Genomic DNA, 25,746 nt, shown 5'->3' on the forward strand with positions numbered 1-25,746 from the left:
GCCATTATGTACGAGAAGAGTATCTTTAAGGCGTCATTGATCTGCCATATGTCACATCAGAGTGCTAATTGACAAATTTCTTCACCAAACCTCTCGCCGCTATTAGATTTCACTTTCTTCCTAACAAACTTTCAGTTAAAATGTATATACATATAATATGTATTTATATGTATACATACTTAAGTATGTATACATATTTGAATACATATATGCGTATGTGTATACATGTATATTATATATGTAATATTATAACTATTTTTCTCTCTTTTTTTTAGTTAGGTTCTTTTTAGACTAATTAACATAGAGTTGACTAGTCAAATAGAGTTGTTGGAACACTCCCAACCGCTCTATCTGCAGTTGCTGGACTATTCCAATAGCTCTATTTGAGATTACTTCTTGTACATAAATAGGGGTGAACCCCCTCATTATTTGTAATGCATTTCTTTGCATTTTGGTGATTAATAAAATATACTTTTATATTCTTTGTTGTGGAGAACCCCTTTTGTGGGTTTTTGTGAGTGTCCTTAGTGACACTTTTGTGCTTGTCCATTTGATTTATTGGTGGACATTTTGGTTCGTAATTGAAGGATCGTGTTTCCTCACACATAGGTCATAGGTCTGACTACAATGGATGTCTCATTCGAATATCCAGGGCCCAAAGAGCTGGATGAACCAGACACTAGAGGAGAATACCCTTGGTGGGTTTTTGGCAAGATGGTTTGGGTATGACGTACAAGGAGAAAGAAAGGATGTTGCCTTTGGTTAGATATAATTTTCAAATTGGCACCATCAAATGGTTTATTAATGTTCAAATCTAGAGACCAAGAATCACGAAAGGGCATGTATAGCACCTATGTCACATGGGTGCGGGTGCGGGTGCGACACGGGTGCGGCGCAATTTTAAAAATTTTGGACACGGGGACTCGGCTATATATAGTCACTGTGATTGTGCACAGCATAGTCTCTTTATATATATATATATATATATATATATATATATATATATATATATATATATATATATATATATATATATATATATATATATATTTTATATATATATATATATTTTTAATGTATAAAAAAATCATTTTTTTAGTTTTTTCATCCTAAAAATGGATGAATATAGACTCGATCAACGTTGACCGAGTCCAAAATGAGGATGGACTCGACTATATATATATATATATTAAAAAATATAAAAAAAAATCAATTTTTTAGTTTTTTCATCCTAAAAATGGATGAATATAGACTCGATCAACGCTGACCAAGTCCAAAATGAGGATGGACTCGGCCTCGATTCGTTGACCAAGTCCGGACCGTGTCCTAAGCCGCACCCGTGTCGGGGCATGTTGACTCGGGTGCAGCGCCTCCCTAGCCGAGTCTGTGTGACTTAGATTTGCACTGAAAGATCCTACTTGGACCAAAGGGACATGAACACTGATGAAAAAGCTCATGCACGATATTCAATAATGACCATGACAGCAACAAGGATGATCACATTGGGTGGTGAGAAGAATGCCCTGCAGTTTATACAATGAGACTTAAAAGTATCATTGTTGCTCCAAGCATACGATGTAGTTGTCCATTCACTCAGTTAGGTTAACTTGTAGAGATACATTCTATGGTAATAGATTTTGGTTAGGAATAATAAAAAGAAGAAAAGGCAGGCATATTTGTTGGAATATGATGCAAACTTGGTTGATGGTTTCTGTGTTCAAGATCGTGTGTCAGTTAGCCAAAGATGGGTGTTCGACTTATTAGGACATAGTGGGGCAACCACTCGTTTTCTGTTTCCTAGTTTTTAGAATTGTGCGCCCTGTTTTTTAGGCATAAGCCTAGGGGTGGCAAAACCTGACATGACCCGCCAACCCGACCCGTCAACCCGCCTCTTAGGCGGGTTCGGGTTTGGCAAAAACGAACCCGTTTAATAAACGGGTTGACCCGCCTAACCCGTTTACTAAACGGGTCGGGTTCGTGTTAGGGATATGCCAACCCGCCAACCCGGCTGACCCGTTTAATAAACGGGTTAGGCGGGCGGGTCAACCCGCTAACCCGCCAACCCGTTTACCCGACCCAACCCGTTTATTAAACGGGTTGGCGGGTCGTGTCGGGTTACCCGTTTAATAAACGGGTCGGGTTCGTGTTTGCCACAGCCGACCCAAACGGGTCGGGTTCAGGTTGAGGTATGATAACCCGCCAACCCGACCCAATTGCCACCCCTACATAAGCCCATGATCATACGAGATGGTGGTTGTGATTGTTGACGTGTAGCCACGTTTTTTTTTGTTCTGTTATGTTCTGCTTATATAAGGTAATCAGATGTGGAAATGAAATGTGTGTTCTTTCCCATATTATGATACGATACTTTTCATCTGCTCTGTTTTCCTGTGTATGCTGTTTTTTTTTTTCTGTTGTGTGTGTTTTGCAGAAACAGAGATAAAGATCTGTTGTGTCTGATTTCTCCTGAAGTTAACAGTGGTATCAGAGCTTAGGTTCGACAAGATCTGGGCATTATTGTGTAGTGGTGGCGCTTGCTGCAGAAGAGCATCCCGTAGAGATTGAAGCTTGCATGTGTGAAGCTTCAAGGAAAGGTAAACTCGGCCTGCATATAAAGTGTTTCACGAAATTGCTGTTAAAAGTTTTTTCAATATGACAAGTAGTGTGACTACTCTTAATCTCTTCTAATTTTTGATACCCGTTTTTAATGGAGATAATTATGAGTTCTGGAGCATAAAAATGAGAACTTTTTTTATATCACAAGATCTTTGGGATCTAGTTGAGAATGCGTATGCAGAAACCACTGGGAATTCTAAGGAGGCAGAAAAGTCATCAGATCTGAAGGAGCTTCAAAAGATGGATTCGAAGGCTCTACTTGTCCTTCAGCAGGCCGTGACTGATACCATCTTTCCTCGAATTGCCAATGCCCTAAGTCACACGGACTCTGCTATAAGGTCAATGCACCCGCGTCGGCACGCCTCAACACGGGTGTGGACACGGTCAACCAAGTGTCAGACTTGGTCAACGCACCGGGGCCGAGTCTATCCACATTTTGGACTCGATCAACTTTGACCGAGTCTATTTTTGTCCATTTTTAAGGCAAAGAACGTATAAAAACTAAAAAAATGATATATATATATATATAGCCATGTCTCTAATTCTTTAGCCTGGACAGTCTGTCTTTAGCCGATTGTGCAACTACAGAGTCTGTCATTAACTGACAGAAAATACAAAGTAAAAAGAAACAAAAAAAAATAAAGTAAAAAGTAAAAAATAAAGAAAAAGAAAAAAGATTACAAATATATATGTATATATTATTTTCTAACACCGTGTCCCCTAATGGGTACAACTTTGACTGAGTCTTATTATATATATATATATAGCCGTGTCCCCATGTCCAAAATTTTTGAAATCGCTCTGCACTCGTACCCGCACCCATGTGACATAGCCAATGCCACAAAATCAAATAAAGCTTGGACTATCCTCAGGCAAGAATATCATGGTGACAAGAAGGTAACAACTATGAAACTCTAAACTCTCCGTAGAGAATTTGAGACATTGTTCATGAAAAATAGTAAAACTATTCAAGAATTTTTCACTAGAGTTTTTGTAATTGTAAATCAAATGAATTTTTTTGGAGAAATTGTTAGTAACCAAAAGGTTATAGAAAAGGTCTTGAGAAGTTTACCGGCTAAATTCGATTATTGAAGTAGATAGTGACACTCTACCAAGAAAGGTACGCTCCTTACAAGAAGTTTATGATTCTTGTACATTTGCTTTCATGATAACTGAACCAATGAACTATGAGGAGACATGTGGTAAAGAAGAATGGGAGAAGGTGATACAAGAAGAAATTGTTGCCATTGAGAAGAACAATACATGGAAGCTTACAGATTTGCCACAGGAAAAGGAACCCATTAATGTAAAATGGGTTTACAAAGTGAAGTATAATGCAAATGGGAGTGTGCAGAGATATAAGGCCAGATTAGTCATTAAAGGGTATGTACAAAAATATGGCATTGATTATTATGAAACCTTTTTTCCAGTTACTCGTTTTGAAACTATTAGGATGATATTGGCATTAGCAACTCATTTAAAGTGGAAGGTGTTCCAATTTGATGTTAAATCAGCTATTTTGAAAGGTACTTTAGAAGAAGATGTGTATGTTAACCAACCACAAGGGGTTTGTTATGAGTGGACAGGAGGAGAAGGTGTACAAGCTAGAGAAGGCTCTTTATGGCCTCAAGCAAGCACCAAGAGCGTGGTATGGGAGACTTGATTCATATCTTAAAAAAAATGGGTTTCGACGATGTGAGAGTGAATCAACCCTATATTTGAAAGGAATAGGTACCAACATGCTTGTGATTTGTGTTTATGTGGATGATATTATTTACACTGAGTCAAATGATTCTTTCATTTGTGAATTCAAGAAGGGTATGATAAATGAGTTTGAGATGTCAGATTTGGGTTTGTTGCATTTTTTTCTTGGCCTTCAAGTAGTGCAGACTAATGATGGTTGAAATGAAATGGGGATCTTCGAAACATGAGCTTAGATTCACAAGGGCAAGTGTCAAGAATGACACTAAAGCATAACCCTTAAAAAGGGTATAACTGAAAACAAAATAAAAATAAAAATGTATTCTTTATTGATATGAAAAACCAATTGCTTAAGAAGCATTGGAATGAAATACAAGAGGGGTTGCACCCCTTTATATACACAGCTGAAAGAGGACTCAATAGAGTTGTTGGAATGTGTCAGTCCAACAGCTCTATTAAGAGTTGTTGGACTGTGTCAGTCCAACAACTCTATTGCTAGTCAAGTCTGGACAGGACTTGACTAGCAACAGTCATTCTAGTTCAAACTGAACTAGATGACATAAAGACAAAAATAAAAATAAAGGAAAAAAATTACAGAAAAGAAAGAAATGAAAAATGTATTTATATATATATATATGTACAGTTTTACATTTTAACACTCCTCAAACTTACGGTACAATGAGCGAAAGTTTGTCTAAGAGAAAGTGAAATCGGGGAGCAGCGAGAGGCTTTGTAAAGAAGTCTGCTAACTGATATTCTGAAGTGACATATGGCAGATCAATTATCCCGTGTAGATATTCTTCTCTGACGTAGTGACAATCCATTTTGATGTGTTTGGTGTGTTCGTGGAATGTTTTGTTACTGGCAATGTAGATCGCACTTTTGTTGTCACAACACATTTGTGAAGCCTTTGTTGCTTCAACTCCCATGTTAGCAAGCAGTCGTCGGAGCCAAACTATTTCCATGGTCGTGGTTGTCATGACTCTGTATTCAGCTTCGATGGATGAGAGAGATACCTTCTGCTGTTTTTTACACCTCCACGAGATCAATGATTATCCTAAAAAGACACAAAAGTCAGTGGTTATTGGGATCACCTCCTCAATCAGCATCAGTATATGCAATTAAATCAAGAGAAGAGGAGGAAGATAAGAAAAGTCTTCATGAAAGAGAGAACTTGATGTATCTGATAATACGCATGACTGCTCTCATATGAACAGAAGTAGGAGCATGTTGAAATTGACTTGCTGTGTGAACAACATGTGCTATATCTGGTCTGGTAATGGATAGATAGGAAAGTGCCCCGACAAGCTATCTGTAAGGAGTAAGGTCTACAAGAAGTTCTTCATCATCAATCTTCATTTTAACATTAACAACTTTTGGAGTGTCGACTTTCTTATCATCAATAATACCAGACCTGGAAACAATATCAAAAGCAAATTTAGTCTGAGATAATAAATATTCTCTAGGAGAATAAGCAACTTCAATGTCTAAAAAATATCTCAACAATCCTAAATCAGTCATTTTAAAATGAGATTTAAGAAGTGTTTTGATCATTTCAACTCTCTATTTATCGCTTCCGGTGATGATCATATCATCCACATAGAGAAGAAGCACAATGATCCCTGCATCAGAATTCTTAATAAACAAAGCAGTGTCAGTTAAACATAATTGAAAACCAATATCAATCATAACACGACTAAACCTATCATACCAAGCTTTCGGTGCTTGTTTAAGTCCATAAAGAGTTTTTTCTAAGCGAAGGACTTTACCCTTAGGAATACTTAGACCAGAAGGGGGTTTCATGTATACTTTTTCAACTAACTTTCCATTTAAAAAGACATTTTTGACATCCATTTGAAAAATAGACCATTTTTTGATAGAAGCTAAGGCAATTAAGGTTCGGACAGTTGTCATACGAGCCACCGAAGCAAAGGTTTCTTCATAATCAATCCCATATTCTTGGGCATAACCTTTGGCTACTAATCGGGCTTTATATCTTTCAAGAGTACCATCACTCTTGATTTTAATTTTATAAACCCATCGACATCCTATAGCTTTCTTCCCTGGAGGAAGATCTTGAATATTCCATGTAGAAGTCTTTTCAAGTGCATCTAATTCAGCTTTCATGGCTTCTATCCATTTGATATCATTTTTTGCTTGAAAATATGTGGATGGTTCTTCATATGAGTGAATTAATGCAATAACTGCCCTATATGTGGGTGAGAAAGACTCGTATGATACAAACTTTCCTGGAGACCTCGAGACTCGGGATGATTGTCTAGTTGGAATGTTAGAATATTTTTCAAGTGCACATAGAGGATTAGACTCTTGTCGCCTGAAATATTGAATACTAGTATCTCTATGAACTTCATTTTCAACATTAAGATCAATAATTCTTTGATCATCATCAAAGTTACAGTCAATGTCATATTCATCAGATGTTGATGCTAGATCTAGCAAAAAGGAGTACTCAGTGACGTCTTTTAATTTTCTAAAATCAAAGAAGCTCTCATTTTCAAGAAAGGAAACATTTCTAGACACATATAGTTTATTATTTTTTAAGTCAAAACATTTATAACCTTTCTGGTTTTCAGCATATCCTAAAAAGGCACAGGGAATCGCACGAGGAGAAAGTTTATCATTTTTGTCAATAAATATGAAACATTTGCACCCAAATATTCTTAATCTAGAGTAGTCTGAAGAAATGTTCATAAGTTTTTCAATGGAAGTGATATTTTGTAACGAAGAAGATGGCATCCTATTAATGAGATAGGTGACAGTTAAGGCAGCTTCTGCCCAAAAGTCTTTCGGGACTTGATTTGCTATTAATAAAGTCCTAGTGGTTTCTATAATATGGCGATGTTTTCGTTCTGCCAGTCCATTTTGTTGAGGTGTATAAGGACAAGATCTTTGATGTGTGATGCCATGCAATTTAAAATAATTTTGAAAATATGTGGATAAAAACTCTCCCCCTGAATCTATGCGAAAAATAGTAATATCATTTTGAAACTTGTTTTTAACCATATTATGAAAAGTTTGAAAGTATGATAATACTTCAGACTTATGTTTGAGAAAGTACATCCACGTATGTCGGGAGAAATCATCGACAAAAATAACATAGTAAACAAATCCTCCTTTAGAAATTACTGGTGCAGGACCCCAAACATCCGAGTGTATTAATTCAAGTGGTCTTGAAGAGAAAAAGGTTCTGTTCTGAAATGATAATATTTTCATTTTGCCGAGAATACAATCTTTACAATCAAATGTTTCAGAGTTAAAAAATTTCCCTATATTTGGAAAATATTGGATTTTGGCTATACGTGGGTGACCAAGTCTCTTATGCCACAGTTTCAACTCTATTTTTTGAATATTATAATAAAAAGCTTTCTTCAGCATTTCCAAAAAATTCATGTAATAGAGTCCTCCTTCTCTATGGCCTTCCCCAATCAGCTTGTCTGACTGGCGATCATGTACCCAACAACCATGAGAAGAAAAAAAAATATTACACCCATAATCAGAAATTTGAGATACAGATAAAAGATTTAAATTTAATTTGGGAACATGTCTAATTTCTGGAATAAAAAATTTCTTTGTTTTATAAATTTTTTCAAAATTTCCTATTCCTTCTATTTCAAGAGAAGTCTCATCAGCAGTAAAGACCTTTGACACACTTGTTTTATTTTTAACACATTTGGATAGACTTTGATTATTTGGGAACATATGAAAAGATGCACCAGAGTCAAGGAGCCAAGAAATTATACCTAGATCAGAAAAAGATCAGGCTGTTGCGCCGGTTGAAGCTTCAGATGAGGAAGATGCACCTTTGATGAGAGGTTGAAGAATCTCTATTAGTTGGGCCAGGGAAACTGGTGCATCCTGATCTTTAGGCTCTGATCCAGCAATTGCAGCTCTTTTTTCTCTTAGCTCCTTAAGTTTGGGACATTGTGGCCTGTAGTGTCCCGGTTCATGACAGTGATGACAAATAACTTTCTTCTTATCATAGTCACCATTTTGTCGATTAAAGTGAGGAGACCTATATGATCGAACATGATTCTCTGGTTTAGACACAGCTAAAACGGAATCATCTTCAATTTTTAAAGAACCTTTCCGGAGACGATTTTCTTCCATTGTTAACTCTTCAATAGTTTCAACAATAGAAGGAATTTTTCCCCGGTGAAGTAGGGTCAATTTAGTGGTTTCAAATTTCGGCCTTAATCCAGTTATAAACTGGTAAAAATGTTCAGCATCGAGTTGTTTCTGACGAAGCTATCGGCACAATGCCACTTTGGTTCTAAAAGGGAAAGTTCTTCCCAAAGTTCGGACAACCCATTGTAAAATTCACGAATAGTTTTGTCTCCTTGTGTTATCATTCAAACTTTTTCTTGGAGGTTGCACACGTGTGCAATATCTTTAAGGGAATACATATTCTTAAGGTATTCCCATGCCTTATCGGCATGATCAAATTTGGCAAGACTTGAGCATTTTTTAATGTCAACGCTATTGATAAGCCATGACATTATCTTCGCATGAGATATTCTTCATTCTTTCCATTTCTTCTCGTATGAAGCAATAGCCTTGATTTTCTCTTCTTCCGATAGAGGGACCTCTTTATCTCCCTCCTTTTTAGTAAGAGATAGCTTAGGTTCCGAATCGGAACCATCCACAATTCCCCATAGGCCTTTTCCCCATATATGGTGCTTCATGATTGAAGCCCATGTTACATAGTTCGTATCGCTTAGTTTCATAGGCATGATGGTGACTTTATCATTGTCATCCATCGATTATAAGGAGAGAAAGAATAGGGATAGAAGAGAAACAAGAAGGAAAATGAAAAAGAAAGAAGAAAAAAAACAATACAACAAGATGTGAAATCTTCCCCAATAAAGTGATAAAACACTTCTCTTCAAGTGGCGAACACTTTTGCAAATGGGCACAGAAACCGAGGCAGCTCTTCCTCAAGATTTAGTACTTTCGCGGTTCTGATACCATGAAATGAAATGAAATGAGGATCTTCGAAACACGAGCTTAGATTCACAAGGGCAAGTGTCAAGAATGACACTAAAGCATAACCCTTAAAAAGGGTATAACTGAAAACAAAATAAAAATAAAAATGTATTCTTTATTGATATGAAAAACCAATTGCTTAAGAAGCATTGAAATGAAATACAAGAGGGGTTGCACTCCTCTATATACACAGCTGAAAGAGGACTCAATAGAGTTGTTGGACACAGTCCAACAACTCTACTTAGAGTTGTTGGAATGTGTCAGTCCAACAGCTCTATTGCTAGTCAAGTCTCATTCTAGTTCAAACTGAACTAGATGACATAAAGACAAAAAATAAAAATAAAGGAAAAAAATTACAGAAAAGAAAGAAATGAAATATATATATATATAATATTATTATATATATGTACAGTTTTACATTTTAACAATGGTATCTTTATCACTCAAGAGAAATATGCATTGAACTTGCTGAAAAAATATAATATGTTGAATTGCAAGGTTTTACATATTCCCATGAATGCTGGAGAAAAATTGAGTTTGTCAGCTGGAACTGCTAAGGCTGATGGCACATTGTTTAGAGGATTGGTTGGTGGGTTGTTATACTTGACTCATACATGCCCAAACATTTTGTTTGTTGTGAGTTTAGTTTCCAGGTTTATGCACAATCCATGAATGCACCACCTGGGAGCAGCAAAACGCATTCTGCGTTATATTTGTGCAACTGCTGAATATGGAATATGGTATAGATCTAATGCGTGTTTTAACCTACTTGGTTACACTGACAGTGATTGGGCAGGTGTTGTAGATGATCGTAAGAGCACAAGTGGATACATTTTTTCACTTGGTTCAGGTGTCGTATCTTGGTGTTCAAAGAAGCAAGTAACTACAACATTATCATCCTCAGAGGCTGAATATATTGCTGCAACTGCTGCAACTTGTCAAACAATTTGGATGTGTCGAGTGATGGAGGATCTTGGTCAAGCGCAGACACGAGCAACTCCAATTTACTGTGACAACAAAGCAACTATAGTGATGGCTAAAAATCCAATTTATCATGGTCGGACAAAACATATCGAGCTTCATCATCACTTTATTCGTGAGATTGTTGCTAGAGAGCAGATTGTGTTGGAGCATTGTTCAAATGATGAATAGATTGCAGACGACTTTACTAAAGCACTGTCATACCCAAGTTTCAGACTTTGCATTAAGGAGTGTTGGAATATGATGCAAACTTGGTTGATGGTTTCTATGTTCAAGATCGTGTGTCAGTTAGCCAAAGATGGGTATCCGATTTATTAGGACATAGTGGGGCAACCACTCATTTTTTGTTTCCTAGTTTTTAGAATTGTGCGTCCTTTTTTTTAGGCATAACCCCATGATCATACGAGATGGTGGTCGTGATTGTTGACGTGTAGACACATTTTTTTTTCTGTTATGTTCTGCTTATATAAGGTAATCAGATGTGGAAATGAAATGTGTGTTCTTTCCCTTGTTATGATACGATACTTTTCATCTGCTCTGTTTTCCTGTGTATGCTGTTTTTTTTCTGTTGTGTTTTGCAGAAACAGAGATAAAGATCTGTTGTATCTGATTTCTCCTGAAGTTAACAATATTCCCACAAGCCTGATTTTGATGGATATAATCTTTGTCCTTGCCAACATCAAGGTTCACCAAATCTGGTCACAGAACTATCTCTCACCCATTCCTTTTTTTTATCATTTTTTGAAAAGTGAGTATAAAAATTGCGGCTAATATTGACTGGCGGATTCTGTGATCCCCTTGCACCAATACTTTTAACTTGGACATTGTTTTCTATTATCATGATAGCTAAAGAAGCAAAACAAAAAGATAATTAAATATCTACAAACAGAGTATAATCTTCACCTCCATTTCAGCATCCTCAAGATACCCAACCGTAAGTTTTGAGATGTCAATTGAAAAAGGATCCTCAAGATGAATAGTTCTTGAAGAAATATCTTCCAGATCCTCTCCTCGGATTATATCCAGGATTACAGCACAGTCAGAGGCACTTCTACAGAATGGACCAAGTTTATCCTGTCAAAGTGAAACAGCTGAAAAGCTTTGCCTTTATGAAAGTGTTCTGGATAACATAACAAGGGACCTCTCTCTCTCTCTCTCTCTCTCTCTCTCTCTCTATATATATATATATATATATATATATATATATATATATATATATATATATTGTATATGAAATTAAAAGGATACTCGTACCAAGCTTTCAGAAATGCTCATGACTCCAGTGCGACCAACCATACCAAAGGTTGGCCGTATTGCTGTCACTCCACAGCGAGAAGAAGGATAAGTTATGGAACCAGCTGTTTCTGAACCAATTGCAAATGGGACTAGACCTGCAAAAACAATTTAATAAATATTTGCCTCATTTAAATCAAGAAGGGAAAAGCCCTGCTGGTAAAGTTCAGCAGAATAAATGTGAGTTAAAAATACAGAAAATTTCTGATTTGATACTTCAATTAGCAAATGCATATAGCATTCAGCAATACATAAAGGGTATAAAGGGCTTGCAAGAACAGATACACAGGTTGACGCTTTTATGACTTAACACATTTTTCAGGAGGATGTGGGCTTATGGCAGATCACATGGGTGCACACACACACACACACACACAGAGAGAGAGAGAGAGAGAAAGAGAGAGAGAGAGAGATGTGAAAAGAAGAATGAGGAAAATGTCACGCATACATACACACCACACAATATGCATATGCAGCAGCATCTACAAGCAGTCAAGAAGAAGAATGAAGAAAATGTCACACCTACATACACACTACACAATATGCATATGCAGCAGTATCTACAAGCAGTCAACACCAGCCCCAACACATGTCCCTGTTACATATGTCTAGATATTTACCATAGGATGAGATCTCATAATTTGTAGCGATCGATAGAAAAATCCATTTGGAATCAAGTCTACATCTAACAAATATCATTTTTAGTCAATTATGCACCAAGTAATAGATGGTAAAGTAGATCTACTCGATGGGAAAAAACAGCTCTGTCATCAAAGCCACCAGAGATTTAATAGGAAAAATGAAAAAGAGCCAACCTCCTGAGGTACTAGCAGCTGGTCCAGCTGAAGAGCCAGTGGAAAATTCTTCAATGTTCCATGGGTTTCTAGTCCTTCCACCAAACCATATATCATCATACGCAAGGGATCCTGTCACAAGCTTTGCTACAAGAACAGCACCAGCAGATCTTAGCCTGCAAGAACAATCATATATACAAAGTAACCAAACTATAGCTGAACTTAGCACTCCAAGACTTCAAGCACAAGAACAGAAACTAAAATAACCTCTTGTACACCCAAGCCTCCATGTGAAGAACTTGATTCCTAAAAGTTGTTGATCCCCAAGTTGTCCTATAATGAGGCACTGAAATTATGTCCTTCAGACCATATGGTATGCCATGAAGAGGACCTACAAGCCCACATGCAAAGCCACAAGGCCAGAATTTAGTCCTTGCAGGACGCTGGTTAAATAGTATAAAATGCATGTCTTTAGTTTAGATAGGGAACATTGCTGCTTAACATAGAATGGTCGCTTTAAAAAATGTAAATTTGCATCCATAATTCGATGTTTCAGTAGCTTGAACAGAACTTTACTGTTTCCATTAGAAAAATGAATTGTTCTACTTATACACCTTATACAACATGCCTAATGTGCCTATCTCAGGAGATTCACATAAAAGCATGTACAATGCTTTCAGATTATAGAAGAAAAACATTAAATCTTATATGCACAAGGTGCATTTCTCATGAAAAATGGCAAATTTACAAGTTTTAACCCCAAGAAATCAACTAAGAGTACGCATGATGTATGGAAAGCAGAAAAATAAACAGGATTCAACAATGACTAACGACCATCCCATGAAATGGCAAAAACACAATGCATGGATGGATATCCAGAAGTTGAAACATATTAAGCATAAAATCCAACACAATTCATGACTACTTCTAAGCCTATCAATTAGAAATCAGAAATAGAACTTGTCTACCTCTCAAGAAAATGATAAGAAAAATAAAAAATGGAATATGCTTAAATATGGCGAAAAAATAGAAATGAATATAGCGATGAAAAGATCCTGCATTGTCCTCTGAACAGCATATTCCATGGGACCACTAGAACCACATTAAACTTTTTGTTTAATCAAGACACAGGAGCATTGAAATGTTGATAACTTGATACTAACATTCAATTTTCGAATTTCAAGGAAGATTCAGAAAGTATTAGTTTAGATATCAACTTTCACATGATAACTCGCAGTTCAGACATATGGAATACCTAAGTAGAGACCCTGCTCAAGTAATTCATCAGCCTTTTTTGCCTGACTGTATGCTAGCTCCTCTGTATATGAGACCACTGCTTCCAAAATGGGGTTATACCTTTGCAAAATGCAAACCAGGTGAACATCAGAAATACAACAACAACAACAACTACGCCTTCATCCCAAAACAATTGGGGTCAGCGATATGAACCAAAAAAGAAATTCATTTTGGGTCTTCCACATGAATCCTTTTCCTCCAATCATTTCTATCCAACGCCATGTCCTCAGTGAGGTTCAAAGCATTCATATCCTTTCCTATCATCTCCATCCAAGTCTTCCTAGGCCTACCCCGACCTCTTTTAACTAATATATTTTCCCATTTCTCCAACCTTCTAACTGGAGCATCATTAGGCCTTCGCCGAATATGTCCAAACCACCGTAAACGATTCTCTCGCATCTTATTTTCAATGGGTGCAACACCTACCTTCTTACGTATCTCTTCGTTCCGAATCTTATCTTTTATTGTATTTCCACACATCCATCTAAGCATCCGCATCTCAGCTACACTCATTTTTTGAATATGATGTCTCTTGGCAGCCCAACATTCCGTACCATATAGTAAAGCGGGTCTAATAGTCGTCCTATAAAACTTTCCCTTCAACCGCAATGGCATTCTACGATCGCACAGCACTCCAGTAGCACTTTTCCATTTCATCCACCCAACCTTTATCCTATGATTTACATCTCCATCAATTTCTCCATACTTTTGAATGATGGATCCCAAATATTTGAAATAATCATTCACCGGTATATCTTGCTCACCAAGCTTCACTACACTCCCATCACTACTTCGTTGCTTACTAAACCGACATTCCATATATTCAGTCTTACTCTTACTCAACTTAAAACCTCTAGCTTCCAATGTCTGTCTCCATAATTCTAACTTAGCATTAACCCCAGCTCTAGACTCATCAATCAAAACAATATCATCAGCAAACAACATACACCACGGTACATTTTCTTGAATTGATCTCGTAAGCTCATCCATCACTATTGCAAATAGGAAAGGGCTTAAAGCAGATCCTTGATGTAACCCAACCGTTATCGGGAAATTGGTTGTCACCCCTCCACAAGGTGAACATCAGAAATGTGGTTTAAAAATCCCAGAGCGGGGGATGGAGGTTGTGTAATAACCTCAATTTTTGATAACTAATTATTTAAGTTTATTGGAAAATACGGGTACTTTTCTAAATTTGGGCCTCGGATCCGTTACCGGATCCATAATAGAATGCATAAATAACCCACAATGGGGTATTAAAACTATACTTATAATATTTAAATAAATAATTAATAGTATATAAAAAAAACCCAAGTATTTAAGGTTGGATCCGTGATTGGACCCAAATGGATCCAACATGTGGATCTAAGATCTATAAAGTAGTCTTTATATCCACATCTATAATAAAACTAATAATAAGAAGAAGAAGAAGAAGAAATAAATAAAATTATAAATTTTTTTTATTTATCCGAGGATCCACAGTTGGATCCATTCGGATCCAACTTGTGGATCCATATAGCTTGGGGTCGGGTTACGGGTCTCGGGTCCGAACCCGAGCCGCGCCCCTGTGTAAGCCCTTTTAAAGAAAGGGGCAACCCGATAAGGGTTGCCCGATAGGTCTGTAACAGAACAAGAAAGGGGCAAAAGGGGGGGTTACGCAAAGCGTAACCGAAACCCCGCGCCTCTCGGCAAGAGGGGGGGGGCGATAAAAGGGAGGTGGAAGAGGGGGTCTCACGCTCTTCCCTCATCTCTCTCTCTCTCTCCCACTCACTCCCTGCGTGCGACGCTGGCCGATGTTGAAGTCTCCCTTGCCTCCTTCCATCCGGCGTGCCTCGACAACCATCCGACGTCGTCCGGCGAAGCCAGCTCCCTAGCTACTGTCACCAACGACCTCTTTCTCTCATGGCAGCAATCCCAAACACCGATTCAAAGGTACGGGTTTTTCTTTTGGGTTAAGTGAGGAAAATGAACATGGATTCGATTTCCATGAAGTATTTTAGTGTAAAAGCATGTGGGTGAGTAAATCCAAGCATTTACTCTAGGATCCATGGATGAAATCCATGTGTATTGATTTTTTTTGTATGCTATTGCGGAATAATACTCGTGTAGTGGTGTTTTTACATTAAAACAGAAGGTTTGATCCATAAAACTAAAAATAAAAATAAATTGATTTTCTTATGTATGTGCAGGCTAGTATTTCTGATCCTTATGAAAAACCCATATTAGGGATTATTAGTGCTTGTAAATCTGGAAATAAAGCCAAAAACATGGTTGAATGTATGTTATGACTAATATTTGTTTCATGACCCGGTTATGAACTTTATAAACCTGAGTATGTTTGAGTTATGCAAGCATACATGCTGTTTTGAATTTTTTTTTGGGATTTTGGTATGCTGTCAGCAATAAAAGAAAAAAAAACATATTTATAATGTGGGCTGTTGGCCACAACGGGGTGTCTGGCAGCCCAACCGAGCTGGGCTCGGTTGGGGCAGCTGTCGGCCCTGCCAGGCCAACCATGGGCAGACCTATTGCAGGTCTGCCAGGCCTGCCAGGCCAGCCAATCGGCTGGTAAGCTTGGCAGCCTATGGCAGACATTTTACACAAGGCATTTTCTAGGCACATTCGTTGACATGTTAAACCAGAATTTTATTCTAATGTTTTTCTTATTGTTTATATGATAATAGCACATACCGTTGAATGCTTCATGTCAATTTATTCTTGAAAGACTCGTAGCAAATTTGGGATGCCCAGAATCAGTATATACATGCCTGTAACTGAGTGTTCATGTGTGTATATATGAACATGACATCTGACCCTGTAAGAAACCAATCATATACAATTGTATTTAGGTATACCAGGTATAGAATAAACCATGGTTCGCCCCTGCACATTTGAATCGGTTCGAGTTATTTATGGGCCAGTTGCCTGTAACTGGATGGAAGTTCAGCCTAGTACATAAATTTTTAGGAGAGTGGCCAATCGTGTTAGACTTGGCTCCTCGCATACAGGTGAATGGAAATGCTAACATGCTTAAGCTTATTTTGTTGTGCTTGATGGAGGTACTATTGCCTAGTTATTTTCATAGGTCATGGGTGCAGCGATTCTTTTACAAAAAGAGAAATATATATATAATATGCAATTTGGAGTGGATCTGTCCAAATTTTCTTTGCTCATGAGAATAAAATATGCCAAGTGTATTAGACTTAATCATATGCATACAAAGGGGTGATATTTCTTATGTGCTTAAACTTGATAAATAATCCTTGTTCGATATTATTGTTGTAAGTGAGTGTACTTGTGCATATACACATATGGAATTTAGATGCCTTTGCAGGGTCAAAATGGCATGGTTGTTCATATGTTTTAATTGGATCGATTCATGAATGAACTCTTGCATTTGACACGAGTATGTGCATGTCATGAAAATATGCATTTAATGTGGGTGTGTGAATTTATGCTTATGCTTATGAAATTATTGTTTCATGCACAACTTGCATACATGAATGCGCATTGAAAAGCATGTGAAAAGAATGCATAAGTGGCATACTCTTTATGATTTTTGCTTATGAATGCAGTGATGATCAAATTGGATCATCAGGGGCTCGGTGAGCCTCGAGAACCAGTTGTTCTTTGTTTTAGTTATTTTGATGCATTGCAACAAATCAAATGTGATATTATTGTTTTACCGCATTGTTCTATGTTGTCACGGGCTGTGGTCACGTGAAAAGCTTAGCATGCTGATGTGCAAGCTTAGGTTATTAATTCTGCATGTAAATTTGCAAATGTAAAAGAGATGAATTAATAACCAGATAAAAGAAAGTAAAGAACAGTATAATTCATTTTTTCTTTGATGTTTCTGCTTTAGCGTGGAAATCTTGGATGTTGCGGTTTGGGGAAAACCGTGAGGATACAAAAACTCCGTATGCGTTGTTGCCCCTGAACCCGATATTGAGGTTCTTCTCCTAGCTACGGTTTTAGGGAGAGTCCGCCACTTTTCCTGGGGGTGGTGTGTTTTGACACAGCTATTGTTGTTTTGGTATACCAATAAAGTGGCGCCAGTGGATGTTGTTTTCCCTGGTGTCCCCGACTTTGGATGTTGTTTTCCAAGGTTCCGATGGATGGTGTTGTTTTCTGATATCGGTCGAGGGCTAAGTTTGAAACCCAGTAATAAAATACAAATTGTGTGTGAAGTTACCTCAGGAACCCTACTTGACCTCGGGGACTGTACCCGTTTGGTGTATCCGCGGGCAATGGTAAATTAAAAAGAGAAATTTAAAGTTGTGTGCATTTAATAGGACATGCATATGGAAAGATGGGAGCTTAAATGAAAGATAATAAAGAGTTCATGCATTGCACATAAATCATCCATATTCTTGCTATGCATTAGTTCATGCATGTTTACCTGTTCACTTGATTGTTATATGTGGACATGATGTTGATCTCTTTTGCATTTAATTGCCTTATTGATTAAATTGTGATCAATGTTACTTACTTCGTGTTCCCTCTTGTTCAATGTTTAATTCTGCATGAATGGTTAATTGTCTTATGAATTGATTATAACCGTATTCCTCAAAATATTACATGGATTCTATTTATGCTCTTTTTCTTATTTGATTCATTAGAAAAACTTGTACACAGAATTCTTCGGATTTCTGACCCTATATTTTTATTGGTTTTTCCCAGACACAAAGGATCAGTGAAATCGACTTGCTTCTGAAGAGATACGAGGGTCACATTTGCTTCAGACTGCTTCACTTACGGACAGAGTGGCTCTACTTTTGTTTTCTTTTAGTTCTTATTTCCTGTAAGTTGTTATTTCACTTTTGACATTGAGTATGAGACTCTTATTGATTTATTAATAAAAGAGTTTAGTTGGTTGGTTATGGATGATAAATGTAAGTTTGTTTGTGGTGTGTGGTTATCCAACTGAAATTGGAACTGTAGGGAACCCAGGTCTCTGAGAAGTTTTCCGCAACTCTCTTTAAAAAAAAAAAAAAAATCCGCATTTTTCAAAGGTATGAGTTGGGGTCGTTACAGGTTGAGGGCAGAGAAAGTTGCACCAGTTAGAAAAAGCCGAAAATGAAAGATTATATCGGGTGCCAAAGCCCAAAGGAATCCTTTGCAAAAATTTAAAAATGTTAAGGACTGAAAAAACTGCCTACACGTGAAATTAATAAGGGTAGCAGATATTGTTGTTTACCTCTTTAATCTCTGCAGGAAAATGCCTGTAAGCTCCTGTGATGTAATTTGCTTTGTCCTGATAAGTTCTCCCAGCTCTAGAACCTGACAGATCCATCTGGATTATAATGACAATAAGATAGTTCTATACACAGCATAAATATACAGGCAACAGTTGCAATATAAATGCATTGCATCTTATCAAACATTCGTGTTCACAGAAAGTCACATAATATGTTTTGCGTTCGAATTATCATGGTAGTCAACAAACAAACTGCCAAGTTAATAAGAAAAGAAACCTACAGTCATGAATGCAATATCTTCTTCCTTCTTAGGTCTTTGTACACCCGAAAGCGTCGGATAGTTAAATCTTTTACTCTTAGTATGCGATTCAACAGTGACGCGAGACTCAGGATTGAAGACTAAAACAGATGAGTCATGCAGACCACCATTAACTGAAGCAACCAGCTCCCTGTTAGCTCTAAAAGCAGGTATATTAAATTCTTCTGCGCCCTCTGTCATTTCCTTCACCTACAACGAACAGTAATAGTACTCCTTTACTACAGGAGACACGTACACAAAGAGGACCGAAAATAGGCAGAACTGATTGCTTCAAGCACCATGAAGTCACCTCCGAATCATTAAAAATATCTATATCCAAGAATTTTAGTGCAGCTTTGAGAGGGGAAGCATTGGTTGCAGCTTCTTTTGTCAATGATGTCCGGTTTTCAGAGATAAATAGCGTCTCCTCATTATGCAAGACCTGGATAAAATTTGTGAAATAAATTAAAAGGAAACATATTACAAAACTCACAATTTGACCCCACCTTACAACCATCCTTTTTGTTCCTCCAATCAAATAGTGCCACATTACCTACAGATGTGGCATCTTTAGCAAAGAAAAAAGGTATATGAAAACATATATAATTTTTTTCCAAAAGTAGCAACAGAACAGAACATTTTCAGGAGAGTTACATAGAAACAATTTGGAGTGTATCAAGTAAGCAATTAATCTATTTAAGCATACAAAGTTACATCCAGCAAAAAATTGGCAAGAATCAAAAGTAGAATTTTCTTTTTTGAGAACTCGGGAAAGAACCATACAGCTATAGTGGGAACAACTGGCCGCCCTCATGGGACGCGGGTGATAGCTCATCATCAGCTGTTGGCCCGGGGTTCCTTAATTTGTACTAATCAGTCCTGAACTTTGTACGATTGATATAATTGTGAATATATAAAACTGAATTGCCTTTCCTCTAAAAAAAAATTGTTATAGACAAAAGCAGAATTTTAGCTACTTGGTTTCCAAAGTCCAAAGCATAATCAAATGGTCAACATTTGAGTAGTGAAAATACCTGTTTTTAGTTTTCACAATGCCATGCAGTTGTGTACAAATACTCTTAAAAATTTGTTGGATTGAAAACGAATGAAGAAAAATGCACGCCTAGAGCTTCGACTGGGCTGTTGAACGAATGCAAGAAACAGATAACAGGTGTTTGGATGCACCCACCTGTCCAAAACAATTGGGATGATTGGGACTCTCTGTTCTTTCCACCAACTCAACTCCCCAATTTACACAGAAGAAAAAAAGGCGCAAAGCAGGACAAGCTGAGAAATTGTGTTGTTCACCACATTGTGATTTCCCAACTTATCCCACTTTTAAGTGGGTGCATCCAAACACCACCTAAGAGCCAGCGACGCAAAGTCACGAATAGAAAGACCATGAAGAAGAGAGTCTTACCATTTCGTCGCAGCGATTTCCGGCGACTACACCGACAGCCTCCGTTCGCACCGGGGGGTGCGGCGGTAGGAAGACACTTAAGACGGCGAGTAGGAGGCTCGCGAATACCACGGCGCGTGTCGATGGGTAGTGACACATGTCAAACATTTACCTCAGCGCGTGTTCAGGCGGCTAAGCGACTTCTTTCGGCCGATCGGGTGGCTGTGTGACAGACAAAGCGCTAGGCCTCTCGTCTCTTGGTCCGGGGCAGGAGTTGGGTCGCCGCCGGGCCGGAGTGAGAGTGACGCTCCCACGAGCGATCGGGAAGGAAATTCCGCAATTGCCGTTGCTTGGGCGTTTGGATGCGTGGGATTTGATGTGATTGAACGAAGTGGGCTCTTTCAGAAAGACAGTAGCAAAGACAGAAACGCACCTTAGTCTAGGCCTAGAGAGGCGTTCTACAGTAAAACTGCCCAAATTAAGCTGCAGTGGATTCATAATGGATGATCCATGCAAGTGCTGGAGATAATTGCTTATCAATTCACTGTATAATTTTGCCATTTTGACAGGGATTTTGGATTCTCTTTCAATATTCAAACGGCAGCACAACGTTATGCTGTCAAGTCACCTCAGCTTTTGGTTGCCCTAGGATGTAGTCTCGTTTGGAGTGCATTCGTCCTTGAGAGAGTTTTCTTGAAGAAGGAAAAGGAATTATGCATGCCCGAGTCATCAATTTAACCACCCCGTGGTTAGTCATGTCGTCAGTGGGGTCTTCTCTCAAGTTGAAGGCTCGTGATCAAATTTCAGTGGCGCATCGAGGCTGTTGTTGTTTTATCATGATTGGAGCATGCAAGGCTGGGTGGTCGTGACCAATGCTCGTGAACTTGACTTTTATAGGTCCTAGGTCCGAGCATGATGGATGGCTAGTTTGAAGATCTTGGATGGTCCTAATACGAGAGAAAAGTAGCCTTTGGTGAGGCTTAGGAAAGACGGTTTGGATAAGATGTACAAGGAGAGAGGTTGTTGCCTTCGATTGGGTATAATACTCACGTTGGCATTGTTCTCTTGCGACTTACATTGTATTGCTTTTGTTGAGTCTGATGTAAGTTGCTCGGTTCAGGTGAATCAATACCCCGAAGGAGCAACCCGTATATTTGAACTGTAATAGCTTGCGGGCAAAATTGTGAATGAAGTAAATGCATTGAGCTTTCTTTTGTTCACCCTTGTTGTGATTGCAATTTCTCTCCCTCAATTCTCTCTTGCTCTCTTACAATCTGATTACAAGCCTCCGCGACCGGCAAGCGAGCTGACAAGTAAGCTTGCGGCGGTGAGGAGGGACCATCGTGCCACGCTGGTCCATTTAAAGAAATAGGTCTGTGACAAGTGATACCAAAGCTCGTTCTTATGCTGGGGAAGGGACTCCGGAGTCAATGTCGACAGACACACCGACAGACTGCAACACCAAAGGCAAGGCAGTTGCTGAAACTGAAGAGATGGGTTCACCTCGGGGCCAAGAAGAGTTGACTACAACTGTTAAGAAGCTGGTGGAAGATGTGACTTCGCATGAGGAAGCAATTTCACACGCATATGAATCATTCAGTAGACTGAATGATGTAATGACGAGCCTGCAAGAGCAGGTAAACTTACTAATGGGGCAGGTCACTTTGTTGACGACTACAGTGGCCGACTTGCAGACTGAAGTAGGGGAGCTTCAGTTGAAGAACCGTACATTGCAGCGGACGGTGACCCTAAATGGCATAAATTGTAAGAGGTCATAAAAGATTGATGTGCAAAGACCCACGAAATTCAATGGTCCTCATGACAGCAAAGTCATTGAGAACTTATTACAAGTAGAAGACTACTTGGATATCCAGAATGTGACCCTTGAAGATCTGAGGATTAAGGTTGCAGTGATCTTACTTGATAGAGATGTTATTGCTTGGTAGAGGCGGAAGCGCAATGACATGGAGAGGGGTCAATGTGTAATAGACACCTTTGACGACTTCAAAATGGAGTTGCGCAACTATTTCATGCCAAGAAATGCGCAGAGACAAGCGTACCGGATGGTTCATGAGCTCAAACACTCTGGTTCGTTGCAAGACTATGTCAGAACGTTCCAGAAGCTTATATTGGAGATACCTAACATGCCAGAATGTGACATGCTCAACTGGTTCATTGTGGGATTCCAGTCATGGGGCACAGTCTGAAGTGGAAAGGAGCAACCCCATGTATTTTGAAAGATGCATATGTGGCGACCGAGCGCTTAGTTGACACTCAACGCAAGCCTTTCACCCCATCAACCAAAGTCGGGAAGAAGTTTGCCCACAAAGGCAAGAAGGATGAGCAGCGCAATGATAAAGGTGAGGCGTCGACACGCCATTAATCCGAAAAAAAAACAAAACTTCACAAAGCATAACAACAATAAGGGTGCGGTTGTGACATGCTGGTTCTGTGGCGATAGATATATCGTTAGGCAGTGCCCAAAGTACCTCGTAAAGGATGGTGCGCAAGCCAATGCTGTACAGAAAGAATGCAGCGATACTGAATGCAGTGACACTGAAGCGATGCAACAAATGATGAGGGTCATGCGATCGATTAACACAGTTAAAAGTTGCGTGACTAAGAACATGCAGGTCAGTAAGGAACTTATGTACTTGAAAGTCATTATGAATGGAAAGTCTACTTGAGCATTGATAGACTTCGAGGCCACACACAACTTTGTCTCACGGAAAGAGGCAAAACGATTGGGTTTAAAGCCTGGGCCAAAGCAGAGGACTATCAAGATGGTAAACTCTGAGACCAAGCTCATCATTGGGAAGCAAGAGATGTGGCTACTCAACTGGGAAGTTGGGTCGGCAAAACCAACTTCTCTGTGGTTTCCCTGGACGATTTCAAGGTGATTTTGGGTATGGAGTTTCTGCGAAGCCAGAATGTTATGATGCTGTCAAAGTTTAACACGTTGACGATCATGGAGTCAAACCTGTTCCACACATTGCAGTGCCTTACGCAGAAAGGCAAGTCTTCGGTGTTATTGGCAATGCAGTTGAAGAAGGGTGTCAAGCATGGGGAGCAGACATTCTTAGTTGTAGTGCACACAGAAGAAGGGAAGGTAGAAGCAGCAGTGCTGCCGAACCTAGCCCCACTATTGGAGGAGTTTCAGGGGGTGATGCCTCCGGAATTGTCGAAATGTCTTCCGCCAAGACGTGAGGTCGACCACAAGATTGAGTTGACCCCTAGAGCGAAGCCTCCCACAATGGTTTTATACCGTATGGGGCCAACTGAAGTGAAGGAGCTGCGCAGATAGCTAGACGAGATGTTGGACACAGGCATTGTTCATCCATCAAAAGCCCCATTTGGTGCCCTGATCTTTTTTCAAATGAAACATGATGGCTCCAAACGGTTATGTGTGGATTACCGTGCTTTAAACAAGGTCACGGTGAAGAACAAGTACTCATTGCCACTGATAGCGGACTTGTTCGATCAGCTAGGCAATACCTATATCTTTTCCAAACTAGATCTGCGATCGGGTTACTGGCAGGTGAGGATTGTTGAAGGTGATGAGCCGCAGACAACTTGAGTCACCCGCTATGGTGCTTACAAATTTCTAGTAATGCCATTTGGGTTGACAAATGCTCCAGCCATCGACTTTAATAAACCAGATCTTCTACCCTTACTTAGACAAGTTTGTGGTAGTCTATCTGGATGATATCTTGATCTACAACAGCAACATGGAGGAACAAGTTGGACACTTGTGAACAGTGTTTCAGGCGATGAAGAAGAATGACCTCTGTGTCAAACGAGAGAAGTGTCTCTTCGGGCAGGAGGAGATAAACTTTCTTGGCCACGTTGTGGGGCGTGGTGTGCTGCGTATAGATGAGCAGAAGATAAGGGTCATCTAAAAATGGGTTCCGCCAAGCAAAGTGTCAGAATTACGGTCATTCCTCGGTTTGGCAAACTATTATCGACGTTTCATCGAAGGTTATTCCCTCATTGTTGCGCCCCTCATAGATTTGTTAAAGAAGAATCGGGTATGGCTCTGGACAAGAGCGTGCCAAGATGCCTTCGATAGCTTGAAGAAAGCCTTAGTGAGGGAGTCAGTGTTGCGACTGCCTGATCATTTGAGACCCTTTGAAGTCTACGCGGATGCCTCAGACTTTGCCATTGGCGGAGTTATAATACAAGATGGTCATCTGATCGCATATGAGAGTCGCAAGCTGAAAGATGCAGAGAGGCGTTACACAGTGCATGAACGTGAGATGATCGCCATTGTGTATTGCCTCAGGACCTGGTGGCACTACTTCTTGGGTGCTGAGTTCGTCGTCAAGATGGACAATGTGGCCACGAGCTATTTTCAGACACATAAGAAGTTGATGCCTAAACAAGCTCGATGACAGATATTTTTTGCTGAGTTCGACTTTGCCTTGGAGTATAAGGTTAGAAAGACCAATATTGTGGCGGATGCCCTGAGCCATAGGGCTGAAGTGGCAGCTGCGCGCGTGAAGCCTTCTGAAGTGCACTTGGAGGTCGCATTGTTGAGCCGCATCCACGAAGGTACGCAGTAGGATCCGACTGCAAAACATTTTGTTTCTCTGGCGCAGGCTGGGAAGACTCGGCGATTTTGGCTACACGATGGACTCCTCATAACAAAAGGGGGATGCATCTTTGTTCCGCGGTGGGGAAGCCTTCGCCGAGAACTACTTAAGGAGTGCCATGATACACTATGAGCCGACCATTCTAGTCAGGAGCGGACCTTAGCACTCCTTGAGTGTGGCTACTATTGGTCGCAGATGAGAGACGTCATTGAGGGGTATGTGCGGACATACCTCATCTACCAGCAAGATAAGGGGACAAACCAGATGGCTGCCAGTCTCCTTGAGCCTCTACCAATTTCAGAATGTCCTTGGGATAGCATCTTCATGGACTTTATTGTTAGTATGCTAAAAGTAGAGGGCCTCAATTCTATTTTGGTTGTGGTGGATCGTTTATCAAAGTATATCACTTTCATCCAAGCTTCCAAAGAGTGCCCTGCAGAGAAGACTGAAGAGTTATTCGTAAAGCATGTGGTGAAGCACTGAGGCATACCAAAGAGCATTATGAGTGATCGCGATGCTCGCTTCACGGGCAAGTTTTGGCATGAAGTATTTCAGCTACTTAGCTCTCATT

At 39.3% G+C, this 25,746-nt stretch overlaps 1 protein-coding gene across 1 annotated transcript in view; it reads right to left on the minus strand.

Moving 5' to 3' along the window:
• LOC149811325 (Amidase family protein) overlaps positions 1-21,287 on the minus strand; it is a 37,562-nt gene extending 16,275 nt beyond the window's left edge. The window contains exons 1-9 of the mRNA XM_089993087.1: positions 20,605-21,287; positions 19,495-19,626; positions 19,167-19,394; positions 18,886-18,968; positions 13,645-13,745; positions 12,657-12,780; positions 12,411-12,565; positions 11,557-11,693; positions 11,206-11,376 (exon numbers count right to left, since the gene is read on the minus strand). Coding sequence (XP_089849213.1) covers positions 11,206-11,376; positions 11,557-11,693; positions 12,411-12,565; positions 12,657-12,780; positions 13,645-13,745; positions 18,886-18,968; positions 19,167-19,394; positions 19,495-19,626; positions 20,605-20,751 — 1,278 coding nt within the window. The 5' untranslated portion in view covers positions 20,752-21,287. The remainder of the gene's footprint in view (positions 1-11,205; positions 11,377-11,556; positions 11,694-12,410; positions 12,566-12,656; positions 12,781-13,644; positions 13,746-18,885; positions 18,969-19,166; positions 19,395-19,494; positions 19,627-20,604) is intronic.
• Positions 21,288-25,746: the final 4,459 nt, after the last annotated feature.

The sequence above is a fragment of the Nuphar pumila genome, chromosome 17 (genome assembly GCF_984573655.1).
Source record: "Nuphar pumila chromosome 17, dmNupPumi1.hap1.1, whole genome shotgun sequence".
Taxonomy (NCBI): domain Eukaryota; kingdom Viridiplantae; phylum Streptophyta; class Magnoliopsida; order Nymphaeales; family Nymphaeaceae; genus Nuphar; species Nuphar pumila.